Source organism: Electrophorus electricus, chromosome 19 (genome assembly GCF_041902795.1).
Source record: "Electrophorus electricus isolate QZ-2024a chromosome 19, ASM4190279v1, whole genome shotgun sequence".
Classification (NCBI taxonomy): Eukaryota; Metazoa; Chordata; class Actinopteri; order Gymnotiformes; family Gymnotidae; genus Electrophorus; species Electrophorus electricus.
Window position 1 is genome coordinate 14,967,501 of NC_137515.1, and position 15,000 is coordinate 14,982,500.

At 40.5% G+C, this 15,000-nt stretch overlaps 1 protein-coding gene across 5 annotated transcripts in view; it reads left to right on the top strand.

The window, feature by feature from the left end:
- Nucleotides 1-15,000, top strand: part of ntm (neurotrimin) — a 237,045-nt gene that overhangs the window by 167,461 nt on the left and 54,584 nt on the right. The window contains exon 1 of one of the 5 annotated variants that reach the window (XM_081702622.1): nt 3,263-3,491. The exons of the other annotated variants lie outside the window; for them this stretch is intronic. Coding sequence (XP_081558748.1) covers nt 3,349-3,491 — 143 coding nt within the window. The 5' untranslated portion in view covers nt 3,263-3,348. Of the gene's footprint in view, nt 1-3,262; nt 3,492-15,000 lie in introns of those variants that run through there. 5 annotated transcript variants of the gene reach the window in all.

Below are 15,000 nucleotides of genomic sequence, written 5' to 3' on the forward strand. Positions count from 1 at the left end.
ATCCGGTGTTCTTATCAGCAAATTTCAAAGCCAGTGGACTAACCTAAATCCTTTCCAATTTCTTCCAAGCTCCCAGAGTTTACCTTTAAACTGTGAAGGCCCTGCTTGTCAGTATAATATTGGATGTGTTAGTAGATTTTGTCTATTAAACACTGAAGTCATGGATCCTCCATCAGCAGTGTTGCTATCATGGCTCGAAGTGTCATGTTACTGACCCTGGCTATGACTGAAATGGTCTACTCATTTACTCATTAACTAATGACTAATTACCGACTCTGGTGGGTCTGAAATGGCCTACTCATTTACTCATTAACTAATGACTAATTGCCAACTCTGGCTTTGTCTGAAATGGTCTATTCATGTACTCATTCATGACCATGACTCAGGCAACTTTTTTGCAGTCCAGGCCTCTGGCTGTCCTTTTCCACCAAAGAGGCATGGGTTCTGTTTCAGTTATAACAAATTGTCTGGACAAAAATCGTGGCAATGTTGACACACTATGCCATTTTATTGGCCATATGTCTGTTTCTTGGCATAAACTGTCCAGAACATCAAAAACAAGTAGACTAGACAATCACAAGACATTGAAGTACGATAGTTTACTGATGTTTCACAGCTTCAAAAGTGTTATTTCGTGACTTTAATACTTTGCACTACTGCTATGTCCACATTCCTATTTATCAATAAACCTATTGAGTGAAATACTGTAATGATTCATTATTCTGGCATTAACATTACATTGACATTCTGTGACCGTTATTTCGTTACTATTGTGCTCACACCTAAAATAACAATATCCTACCGAACCAGTCAATATATCTGTTAAACTGGGAATCCTACTAAATACAGCACTAACACCTGCTGTAGGAAGCCGCTGTGTATTGTGCTACCTTTTCCCTTAAGCAATAACAAAGGGCAGGCTTACAATATAGTGAACTATATAAGGATTTTTTTAAAATTGTCTACTAAGAATTCGGACAACACTACAAAATGGCTGCCACTATAAATACACTACACAGTAAGTAGGCTGTGATTTTGGACATCCCACAAGTTTTATTTTCGTTTCTATCACGTTATTCACCATGGGGTTACGTGTGTTTGTTCTGTAGGTCATTCAAGTTAAGCTCTGTTGTGGGGGTTTCTGCTTTACTTTATTTATTTTTACTTTTGTTTATTTTATTATCTGTTTGTTACTTTTTTGTTTGTTTGTTTGTTTTATTCTGTTCATATTGTCGTAGTGTCTTTTCTTCTTTTAATAAATCCATTTGGGTTTGCATGCTGCCATTCGCCTGTCAAGGATTTTAAATACATTTCTTTTCAAAATGTGAATGGCCTTTTTGGCATTTCATTTCTTTCCTTTTTTTAAATCTAAACAATTGCTAAGTTCACTGAATATATATATATAAAAGTTAATATTACAACCACATTGTGTGGTGCACTTTTTAGTAACAGTTTGACAGTGCAAAATTTAATATTTTTCTCTCTCACCGAGAAGCTGTTTTGGAAATTTAAAAGCATTGATGTACTATTACTTCACAATTAAGTAATGAGTTTAACATTTGGCAAACATTAGTAAACATAAAGACAATTTGAGCTGTTTAGTCGCATGCTATTATAACTAGAAGCACCTCCTAATAACGTATGACATTGTGTTGAGAATATCTCAACGTAGGTGGGCTAATTATTAAAAACCTCAGGAGGTTTGATCAGCACTCATTGTTTATATCAATCCATGTGTTTGATCTGATGATTCATTGATGTGTGTTAATGAGCAACTGTTTTCAGCCATATTCAGCAATACCCTCCTATAAGACATCCACATAGTGCAGAGAGCTGAGTGGTATTCATCCGTCTCCTGTTGAACAACCTAACATTGAAGATCTGTTGGGCTGTTCACTGCGTGTTTTCACTCTATGATTCTGTAATGGTGGGAGAAAATGTGTGAGAGAGAGAGACCATTCTCAATAGCGTGAAGGAGAGAGAGACCATTCTCTCATGCTTTCTCTCTCACTTTCTCTTTCTCATGTAGACAGCACTGTCACACTGAATGGCTAGCCAGGTGATTCATGCACTCTGGGTTAATCGGAATGTTTCCAAATTAATCTCCATTACTAAAATGGAAACATACTCGGACTTGATTTATCTTTGGCGGCACTGAGCTCACCTTTCCCATGTGTGAGGAGGTGACAGATCGCCAGCAAACGTGCTCTGAGATGGTAACAGGGACAGCTGCGTGTCGGAGCTGAGTGTCTCAGGCTAATGACACCTGTGGCGTTGAGCTCTGCTCCCCTTGGCCACTCACCAAGCGCCCAAACACCGCCTCCCTCCGGATCTCGCCAGCTGCCTGATCCGATCCATAGCAGTGGCACAGGGTCAGTAACACAGCGGATTATTAATTAGAGAGAGAGAGAGAGAGAGAGAGAGAGAGAGAGAGAGAGAGAGAATCTCAGTCACTGCAATCACTGCAAAGATACTTTGCATGCTCAAAACTGCTGTGCTGATACTGCACCAGACTGTGACGTGGAATGTGGAAATGAAGACCCAGTTCACTGTTTGCCATATTGTTAGAAAATGTATGTTTTGAGTATCCATTATGTTCATTTTGAGAGCGGTGAAGGGCTGGTTGTGCTATCAAAACCAAATTTAGTGTGCCAAATCGCATAAAGCCAAAATGAGCGATGTTGAGAGTAACAAGCAAGGCAGAGGGCTGGCTCTGGCCTAGGCTGCTTTGTCCCCAGCATATTCTCCTAAATCAGCTTGGCCTACATTCACACCAGGCTTTTTGTTTATGAAGATAATCTCACGTCTCCTGTGGATTAGTAGAGGGAAGGGGCTTTCACCAAGTGGCGGAACACGCAAATATTCACCATTCAAGAAATGTGGAATAATTGTGTTATAGTGTTCGTAATTGAAAAGTCTGGCTGAGCTTTGCTGGGAAAAGATCAGCCCTTCTTCCCATCCCAACCCCCGCTGAATCGTTTGACTGTTGGTATGTTATTAACAACATCAGGGACTTTGCCACTTCTAGTGGCAACTGCTGTCTGCTATCCACAGAGAACTACAAAGAACGCATGCTAAAAGTGCCCACCTCTGCCTTTCCTTTGTTAGAAAGCCACTGATGTGTGCGAGGTGTTTTCCAAATGAGCATTTTATCCTGGTGTGCCGACTGGGGAAATTCTGAATGGTTTGTGTGGTGTTTTATCACCTGGATTCAGCACAAAGTAGCTGTTCTCAGCCTCCCCCGAGTTCACACTGGTAGGGGTGAGATTTACAACTCAGCTGCTCAGCATTTTCCAGTCTTTTGGAGTTTTCGGTGGGGTTGCATCAGTGAGTAAGCAGCGGGTGGCCATGGCCCGCGCTTGTACAGGTGGGCCGCATGTCGGGGGCCGGCCTGCTGAGAGCTGCTGGATCCAAGATGAGGCTTTACAAGAGATGGACAGCATGCATGGACTAATGTGCTTACAGGACACAACTCCTCCTCTTAGAACAAGGTTAACCAGACACTCACAGACACTGTGTTTTTCTCACACACATGCACAAATCTTACAGACTCACAAATCTTATTGACACATACGCACACGCATACAGAGTCTGTCTCATTCTCACACGCACACACACACACGCACACACACACACGCACACACACACACACACACAAGCTAGACCACACAAAGCATTTATCACACACTGCATTTAATGTCACGGAGCTCTCACGCTGAGGTGGAGGACATGGGGAGTAAATGGCTGCTTTGATTCTGAAGGGTGTGGGAAGTTTTATTACTCCATTAACCAGTCAGCGTAAGTTTCATCAGTCAAATGCCACTATTCAACACCCCACCGTTCCCTCCCAACCCTTTGATATTGCTGGCTCATGCACGTTAGGCACAGATATGGGCCATCAGTGTTAGCTCCCGGTCATTCCGCTGAATGAGGAGACTCTCCAGGCTCTGCTATTTATAGCACTGCCTGGATTACAATTGTTTCTGGATGTGAGGTAATTTACAACAGGAGTCAAGTCTCCTTCTGGTTCAGTTCTCTAGGGAGGGCTTCCATCGTTAACGTGGAGAGATTGCTGTTGATCTCGCCGATGTGAGATAATCAACCAGTAGTTGAGGCATATTATCTTGGCCTAAATTGCGTTTAGCATTACAGCTGAAGGGCTGTTCCAGGCCCTAGGAGAGAAACATGTGGATGTGAAGATCCCTTCAATTGTTGAACTTCAGCAAATCAGCTGCCATGAAGTACCGTCAATTCTGCCTTAAGGGGATGGTGAATTTAGACATCACACAGCCCTGTCTTGTGTAAAGGAGTGATTGAGCATCTCAGACTCCCTTACTGTCAGGGAGCTTCACTTTATGGTGATGCCATCACATAGGAAGAAGCCTGACACATATGTGGTTTCTCTCCTGAGTTTAGCATATGCCGAACTAGGACGTGGTTTGACTCTGTCCTGTTTTTTTTCTTTATCGTTTTTTTTCTACACTGCAGAATGAGTATCTGGTCATTTCCATTTTGTAGAGTCTCTGTATTACAAATTCCTGTTTTTTTCCTACCAAACGGTCCTGAGCAGGCACATCCTCGGTGGCACTGGACCCCTGCCTCCCCTAATCTATTCTGTCACTGAGCCTGATCTCTACAATGATAGATTATTGATTTGGGGCTGATTGGAAGATGCATCACCTCTGTGCTGAAAACAGCATGCCATTTATATTTTCATCTTGTGGCCACATTGTTCAGGTAAAGAATTGTCACTGCTTATCTCAGGATGCGGCGAGTCTACTCTCGGGAGAGTTCGGCCGTTCTGTGGATTTAGGGGGTTGTGTGACAGATCCGCGTGGCGCTCTTTACCCCAGGTTCAGCAGTTTTAGGGTGCGTTATGACAGATCCGCGTGGCGCTCTTTACCCCAGGTTCAGCAGTTTTAGGGTGCGTTATGACAGATCAGTGTGACCCTCTTTACCCCAGGCCCACTCCACACTTTCATTTCTATAAAGATAAATGAAAAAAAGCAGCTTAAGTTTCTGTCACCACATCCCACAAGGCTTCTGCTGGCAATGTTTTGTCCTACTCATTTGTAATATCTCTCTGTTTCTGTCCCTGTGTGTGTGTGTGTGTGTCTCTCTCTCTCTCTCTCTCTCTCTCTCTCTCTTGTTCTGACATAAAACCAGCTGTGTCCAAGAGAGTTCCCCCATCACACCTAAACAGACCCCCATGGCTTTTCCGAACAAATTGGAACCTTGCACTTTCAGGTCTCTCAGAAGCACGGTGTGAGACTTCAGACAACTTAGAATCAATCATGAATTTCCACATCCTAGACACCCTTGAGGCTGAAAGATAGAGGTAGGGGGTGAGGCATCCGTATCCAGGCAAGAGTGGCAAGGTGAAAGTGCAGCGGGCCTCTTTTAATTAGCGAGGGCTCCAGAAGAGAGGCTTCACCACTCCCTCTGCTCACCTGCTGATTGCAACACCTCTCATGCACTAATCAATAAAGAGCAGGGTCTCATTCTCACCTTCACTATTCTCATTTTTTTTCCTTCAGATGTGACCTGCACCGCCATATATGGTATGTCCTGCGCTTTGTGACTGCAAAATAGGATAATATGATTATCAGGTGTCACTTGCAGGAGGATCGATTCCCCTTTTGAATTTGGCTTCTCCCAGGCTTCTGTCAACTTTGTCTTTGTCACGTCTGGCTTGCTCATTAAGCGTCTAGACCTGCTTTGTGACTTTGTCTGCTGTAAAAAGTTATACAGAAATAAATTGACATTGAAATTGTATTTGATAATAGGCCAATGGGCATAATATCATACCGGTTGATACCCTGTGTCCACCATATTGCAGCCGTGACGATGAACGAGGCTGTTGTGATGAACTGCAGTGTGCTTCATAATGGGACAGGTGGCATGACTAGAGATGGATTATGAATGCTGTAATTACCTTTGGACATATATTGTAACCATTATCATGGACACGGGTTCATCTCGCCCATCATATTTATTGTCAAACATGGATCGTCTGTTTTGCCCTTCTGAATTGGCATGAATGGTCCTTCTCCTCACTCCTGCTTAAAGTAAGTAAGTAAAGGTTTATTTTTTATAGTACTCTTTAACAGAGGTGTACGAATGACTTTACAGAAAATGCAGTTTAAAAGAGCGCAAGTCAAAATCAAATTGATACATGAAACAACTTCATGAATGGAATAAAACAGGACAGTTATTATAGTATTTAATCAAAATAAGACCTAAAAATGTAATACAACTTGTATAATTAGTTAAAGTTTAAATAAAAGCTAAGCGAAACAGATGCATCTTAACTGCTCCTTAGACATCAAGGGGTCTTATGTCATCAGGGAGGGAATTCCACAGTTTTGGGGCAGAGTAGAAAAATGATGATTCACTACATTTATCAGGACTGTGAGTGTGAACAGCGAGCTTCTGTTTGCTGATCTGAGAGCTCTGGCAGGAACATATTCAACACGTCGATCATTGAGTTACCATGGAGATAGAACATGATAGCATGGGAAAAGTCAATAAAAGTATCTTAAAATCAAATCAAGACACAGGTAGCCAGTAGAGTTGTGTTTAAATACAAGTGTATGAGCTCTTAAATGATTATGTGTTAAGCTTCTGGCTTACAGGTTTTGCATACTTTGTGGACTGGTAATGCAATGTTTAGATGAACCAGATAAAGATAATAACAATAATTCAGGAATAAATTCCTATTTAGGATCAGTCATAAGCAGTAACTGTGCTGGAGAAGATATATGTGTTATCTACTGTTCCTGGCTGTGATGGAGAAGATGTGCATGTCATCTACTGACTGTTAATTAGATTAGAGACGTAGGTTGTCCTAGCAAGCTTAACTTGTGTATTTAGCAATTTCAGATGATCTCTGCGTAGTTCATAATAGAGTGTAAGCTTTTTATGCTTCCTTACTCTCTCTACTTTCCTACAGTCACTCTAAAGTTCTAAAATGTTATTACACATATTACACTTCCATAGGCCTTTCAAGTGTCCTGACACAGTCTTGGTTTTTGGAGGAGCAACTGTGTTAGTGCAATCATTAAGCCTTATTACAAAATTGTTTCACAAGATGATTTAGTGGAGTAAGAGTAAAATATTTCGGAAAACTTCCATGGAGTCATCTGTAACACCGACCTCTGAGATATAAGATGTCTTCTTATCTAATCCATGTGAGATAACTAGGTCTAAAGTATTCCCATGTTATTGTGCAGGGCCAGTCACCTGCTATGCGATGTCAGATGAACTTTATCTGTAAATCACTAACACCAAGATCTGAAGGGTTATCAAAATGGATGTTGAGGCCACCATCAAGTAACATGATCGATCTGTTAGTAACTAGACAACAACTCTCCACATTCATCAAGAAAATCTGGATGTTGTCTGAGTAGGTGATAAATAACTAACAGTAAGATGGAGTGCGTGCCCTTAAGGCTAATTGCTAGATATTCAAATGTAGAGAATTCAGCCAGAGATTTTTGCATGCTGCAGAGCCTGTTAAACAGACAGGCCACTTCCCAGCAGTTTTATTAGTGGTAGGAACACTGAAAAAACTGTATAGAGGTAGACATGCTTCAATAATTGCTATATTATCACTGGTAAGCCTGGTGTAATTTTCTTTTAACTAACCACTTATGAAAGACTTATTGTTAAGACTTATTATTAAGTACTGCCTCCATAAGAGCAAGAAGTACTTATTTTAATTCATTTAATTCATTCAAGTCACTGTGGGTTTTCACAAAAACTACATTGGCCTTTTTAGAACTTTATAACAAATTAGTCTCTGGGTGCGATGCCACCAGCTACTGGATAAAACCAGAGTGTGAAACTGATATGTAGCATGGTATCCAGCACGTCAGACCTGTGCATTATCTACTGTTCCTGACTGATGGAGAAGCACTGCATGTTTCTTCCTGAGTGTGTAAGAGAAGATCTGCATGTAATCTACTGTTCCTGACTGTGCTGGAGAAGATCTGCATATATCTTTCTGAGTGTATAAGAGAAAATCTGCATGTTATCTACTGTTCCTGACTGTGCTGGAGAAGTGTGGACCTTCATTGGCTTGAGCTGGATTCTGAGAAGAAATTTAGTAGGTTATCATTAATCTTCTCAGTTTTATTGTGTGCGTGAACAATTTCTTTGATTAGTGAACGCGGACTCATGGGTTTGCCATATTCAGTGGGTCTGTGGGTGCCATAAATGTCTGCTTTGGTGTGTGTTGAATGCATAGGTGATGCCATGGAGCAGATTATCTGCAAGCATCTGAGTTCTAGTGGTGTTTGGGTGAAGTCCATCTGCTTTAAACAGCTCTCCACCTTTCCAGAAGATGTTGTTTGAATATCACCTTATGATGCACTTACAGTAGTGAGCCAGGTGTTTAATGACAGTCTGCTGATTTGTTTTCCTGAGGTTTATCTATTTGTTTATAGTTTCTTCAGTTTTTATTTTGGTGAGCACTAAAGAAAAAAAATAGCAAAAAGAACTTCGGATGTCAGGGAGGAGTTTTGTTTCAAATGCTGCTGTAGGGTCCCCAATATTTTCCTGGCAGGATTTTCATAAATATTTATTATTGATAGTTGTTGAACACACAGATTTCTAACTTACTGATTATTGTACATTGTAAGCCTAAATACTATAAACAAATACAGTCACTGATCAGTGTTTGTGTTTGTGAAAAAAAATCATTGACATGTCTGTTTTTACAGAGTTTAATTAACATGGAGGGAGGGTGTTGATAGATTTTCTGCTAGCCATTGTTTGGTTGTGTCTTTTGGATAAATGTGTCCTGTTTAAGGCTGAGGGGAGTCTGGGAAAAGCTGCAGAAGTGCCTAATTGGTCTGTGGTGCACTCTGTCTGGCCTTCTCATCCTCTCAGCTTTGATGAGAGCAGGCCAGCGTGTCTGTTTCCACCGCTAGATCTCTTGGTTCACAGAATCATTTGAAAGGCCATTTATAAATTGAATAATAACTGTCGCATCTGAACACAAAACGCATAATTAGTCTGCCTCCTTGTTTTTGATATTCCGAGTTTCCCGAGTTCTTGTGTGTTAAGGAATGTTTTCAGTGAAATAATTTGCCCTGATTCAAGTACTTTGTGTGTGTACTCTGTGTGGTGATGATTCTTTTGATGCCTTCAGTTTTAAATGTCATGTAGATAGAGCTGTTTTCATCCCTGTGCTCCCAGACTGGTATTGAAATGAAACATTCCTTAATGGTCTTTGTTTGTTTGCTTAGTGTTATCGTCTGTTAAATCCTGACATGGAAACACAGCTATCTGGTTTATTGAATCAACGAGCAATGGTGTGTCTTAGTCATTTCAGCCTCCTCTCCTGGTGTTCCTACAAAAACTGCTTATTGCAGAAATGTTTGTGTCGGGAAGTAGTGGGTGGTACATACTTCTGCAGGTTTTTAACGTTCCCAAATACTATTGTGAGCATAGCTTGAGTAGAGCGTGCTGTTCAAACAGAACGATAAAGCTTGCTTCATCTCTGACGTGGCTCCGTGGCAGAGAATTGAACAATGGTTAATCGGCAATGATTCCGTTTCCACAACACTTGACGAAATGCATCCCCGAGTGCCCAACCGTGTCTACCTTAGAGTACAGTGAATTTGTGGTGTAAACAAGCACTGTTATTATGGGCCACTTTCCCGATCACAGACTAAGCTGGGCCTTGGACTATATTACATGGCCATAGGGATCCTCCATTGTAAATCCTGTGGTATAGGATTACACTGGGTCTAGAGAACGGCAAAATAGAGATCTGTGTGCCGAAGAGAGTAACAACAGTGTGGTCACGAGGTTGTGGACTTTGCAAGTCAATATAGTGGACACAGAGTGAACATTAGTGCAGGGTTTCATTATTCAATGGCAGTAGGAGAGCCTGCTTTTCTCTTGCTCTCTGCCATCTCCCGAGACCTTGCACATTTCATGATCTAAATGTGATCTGAGCTCAACCAAATGTTGCTTGTGTAATGTGAGATCGATGAGCTGCATTTCATATTTATGCGCTAGAAGTCTTTTGGGGGTGGCATGGAGCTGGCAGTGAATGTTTTGATTTGACATTGTTTGAACTTTGAAACCTTTGTGTTTCATATAAAAGAAATGATATTAAAGTTTGAAAAGATCTCTGGCATGGTACTATGTTTTGTTTGTGCATTTGCTTATGTGGTTGTGCATGCATGCATATTCATGTGGATCAGGGACAGTGGATGAGTGGGTCGTGTACTGGAACAATAACCTACTTATAGAATGATAATCCAATTAACACTTAGCAAGCATCACTGAGAGCCAGATCTCGTGTATTACACGTGTTTTGACTGATCCAGTGCACCACGTGTAGAGGAAAATCATTAGATAAGCATAATGTTGTGTCTTACATCAAATCCAGTGTAATGACTTATTATTTGGGATACTTTTACTGCTTCCATTCTAAACTGTGAAACGACTGTGAGAGGCTTTTCACTTTTCAGAAATGTCTCATGCTGTCAAGGACACCACAAATTATATAAGAGTATGAGGTCTAATTTAAGTATTTATTAGCACTAATGATCCACCTTTATTTTTTTGTTTTTAACTGGGTTTCCACAGGGTTACAGTGACAATCACTTCATCGGGTTCAGTCTGTATCAGTTCAATTCCACACAACAGGGCAAAAGTGCACAGGAAGTAAACAGAGAAAATAGAAGAAGAAGAAGAAGAAGAAGAAGAAGAAGAAGAAGAAGAAGAAGAAGAAGAAGAAATGACATAACCAAGACAGAATTACAATAAAGGGGTTAAATCATCATCACATCACCTTTCCAAGTATAACCATAATGGTTTCCACCATTTATAGAAAAATACGGCCAGTTACTTAATTACATAACCAAGGGCTCTGAGGCTTAGACCATAATAATAATTTTTGGGAGGTAGGTAAGAATGTGTATTTCATAGATAGTGTAAGCATCAGATGTATCAGAATATAAATATCAGCAAATAAACTATGGGTGACAAGTCAGTCTCTTTGTTGAATATCCTTTATATAATTGTATGAATCCCTTTCCAAAAGGGTCCACTTTGATCTTGTGTATCTGTGTAATATAGTGAATCTCTGCACAAGCTGTCACCACAAAGCACTTTTTATTATTTACTGTGTAACTATGTTTTGATGAGTGAGAACTCATTTCAACTATATTTATTTTTTCCAGCTTGGCTTTCTGCAAAAGTGCTACATGATAGTGTGGCAGTCTCCACTCTGTCTCTGTGGTGGTCTTCTGCTATAGCGTAGGAGATTCATCAGGTCCCCGTGTGTTCTCTCTGTTGGTGCAGATTTGGTAGAGGCCATTTAAGAAAATCCAGGCCACGGGTGTTGCCCCGCTGCTCTAGTTTGGTACGTTCCCGTGTGCGGATTGGCTTATGAGCTGTTGGGCCTGTCATTATAAGACAAACAAAAAGCACTTAAATGGCTGCCATTACAGTCTCCTACTCTGTGAATGGATGGCTGAGGGCTTCATATTTCTGCTAGTTACAGTAACACCCCCCCCCCCCCCCCTTGTTGACAAGGTGTTGTGACTCTTGCCCTCAACAAAGTGAGTGCAATTTGAGCAGCAGATGTCTGTGTGAGCATAAGATCAGACAATGGAAATATATTTCTCTATCTGTAGCACATTACTTGCAATAATCATTGTCCTTTTTTGCAAGTGTGTACATAATATGCATGTGCATATCTAGGTTAAAATCATACAGTCACCCCCTCTATTAATTTGATGTTATCTAATATTTAAATACCTAATACACTTAATGTCATCTGAAAAATGCTCATGCTTACAGGTTCCATCATTCTAAGGTTCTGTTAAAGATGTACCAAATGAAATGGACAGGTGTGCCTCCATCTGTCTTAATATTAGTATTAATACAATTGCTATAGTTAAGTAATTTTAAGTTTGCTGACCTCTGCTCAATATTCAAGCGAGACCAAACAGAAGTCACTTCTGATCTTTGAGTTTTTATGGCTTTGGTGCCTGCTCTGATCCAAGGTTCAACAGTTAATCTTTCAGTTATTGCATTAGCTATTTACTTATTAATGTCAGTGGGCCTTCATAGTCCTCCACCTTTAGCAGAAAAATGTAAATGCATGCTGATATTCTGAGGCTTGAGAAAATATCTGATGTTGAATGCTTGTCATGCATGGTTATCATTGCTTGCTCTTTTCACAGTGAGACCTTATTGCTTTGTATTTTACTCTGTATGTGTATACACACACACACACACACACACACACACACACACACACACACACACACACACACACACACAAATATATATATATATATATATATATATATATACATACATACACACACACACACACACACACACAAACACACACATGTGTCTGCTCCCTAGTCCAGTGGATTCTGTTTTTTGTTTTTTTTTGTTTTTTTTAATTTCAAGCTTATTATTGCAAGAGTGAAGCACTGTGGCAGTATTAAAGATTAGCATTAGAATCGGTAGACACGGTTCAGTGTGAAATCAGCACAAGAGGTGGTGACTTGCTCTTGCTTTCTCATGCAGATTGCTTGTTTTGTTTGTTTGTTTATGTGCTTACTGTTTGGGATCTGGTAATCTCACCACTGGGCCTCTGAGCTGCAAGACAAACAAATGCTCATATGATTGCTCTCCATAGATCCTCCCCCCTCCCCCTCACACCTCCACCTCCTCCACCTCCTCCACCTCCGCTCCATGCAAAAGTAAACAGGAAAGACTGAGAAATGGTTTTCATTTTGATGCAGGATTGTGAATGTGTTATGAGAGGTCCATGCGGTACAGAAACATTATTAGAAGGAAGAGTGTACGGTTCAGCCACTGATGAAGCATTAGGGGCAATTTTTGGAATGGCTTTATTTTTTTACCTGATTGTTCTTTTGATTTCTATGCTGCAGGTATTAACCTTCTTTGTGCCAGCTTGGTAATCCTTTTAATGAAAATTATTATAACGCTGTAGTTGTTTGCTGAAGAATTTGAATCCACAATCCTGTTTATATAATTGATAAGAAAATGAGTAGCGCCATTATTGGGGCTCTTACGGCAGAGGAGAGACAATAGGACGGCCCCCCCAGGGCCTTGAGCTTTGGGCTTAGGGGAGCTCTGTGCCAGATTGCCCTACCCCCTGCTCCTTTGCTTCATTAAGCAACACAACATGTGTTCAAAGTTCAAAGTTTATTTGTCACGTACATGTGGTGTCAAATTGTAAAAGGGAATGCTGAAAAACTTAAAGTTGGGTCCACTACCATATGTATAATATTACAGCTGCACTATTGCAAGTCACAAAGAGCTGTGATGGTTGTGATTCCCAATGAATGATGCACAAAACTTTGAATTTAGACTCCCTGCTGTGGTTGAAAGGACGTCTTATTTCCCGCTATCCCCTGCAGCCAAACACCATAGTGAAAACACGCACCTCTCTTACTGAGAAACCCATTAAATATGGCAGTAAATACAGAGACATTGGATGAGCATCTGAGAAATATACAGCAGCAGACTGCATATGAAATATATGCTATTATAAAACTGAAAGCATTCTGACCATGCTGAAATTTCATACAAAAACTGTATCACCCTGCTGATGTGTTGCTAAGTAACGATCAGCTTTATGTACCCACCCCTTAGTTGTTTTGTGTGTATACTGTACAGTCAATACCATGGGTGACTTTTATGAGATAACATTTGACCTGCAGCCTGTTTGGCCGGACTGTGTAGGAGAGTGTGACTGAACATCAAATTCCAAATCTGCCATTAACTTGAAAACCTTTAGGTTGACTGCTGAGATGGCAGAACCCACTGAGGCCACTGAGGTCAGCCAGGCTGTTTAATACCAAATCATGTCCTACACAGCAACCTTTTTTTTTTAAACTGCACAATGATTAGTAGCATACAGGTTAAATAAATAAGGCAATAACCCTAATAAATATCTATTCTATATTAATACTTAATACATTTTATTTGTATTTTTTGGGGTTTTCTTTTTCATTTCTTTTGGTTATTGTCACTTTGCTTATTTTGGCTTTTATTTCAAACTACCATATTGTGTTAGACAGGCAATTATTATTGTTGCATAGCAAGTTATTGGTTGTGGAACTACTTTTTGGCTGAAGGAACTGCCAGCATTAAAGCTTATTTAAGTTAACACCATGTTTTGGGCGACTTTTCTTTGACTTGTCCGGTGAGCTCTTGATTATTAGAGAAATAATTCATGCTAAACAGCTACAGAAGTTTAAATCTTTTAGGTTTTTTTTTTTTTTTTAATCCCTCTAAGAAACATTTTTCAAATACTGAAGTGGCACAGAGAATTTTAATAGTGAGTGGTCTCAGGAGAATGATAAAAAAAAAAAAAAAAAAGAAATAATAAAGAGTTACCCAAAGACTTAAAAAGTCTCTGCAGTTTTTCTGTCAGCTTAGAAAGACTTGGCATCAGGCTAGTAGGATTTAATCACCCAGTATGTAGTGAAAAGTTAGAACCTTGTATCACTTGCAGGCTGTTCTTAGTTAGGCACAGTGGGGATAGTTGATTGGCAGTGCCTTTGATAATTGTTCAACTACATAGTCTAGTCATTCTGTGTTTTGCCTGTGTGTTTGTGATGTAACCTCTTTCATCACCTCAGTGTTCATTCTTGCTGCCATTACCACCACCACAAAAAAGTCAACCCTACCCTGGCCCCATGAAACCAATCCTGCCCTGTGCTCCACCCACCCTAGGGACAGTGCTAGCTGCTGTTGTGATTGAAATAACCTCCACTGGCCCGAAAGTTGCTCTCGGAGGGCAAACACTTTGAACAGTTCTGCCATGGACCGGTTTCATTTGGAAAGCAGCCCTGCCTCAGTGTTAATAACTCTATGAGCAGGAGAGGGGACGTGTTTGGTAATGCAGCACGTCGGAATGTTCCGGCAAGAGACCTGACCTTTAACGCAGTGTTTCTCATTTAACGCATTTCGGCTCAGATGTTTCGG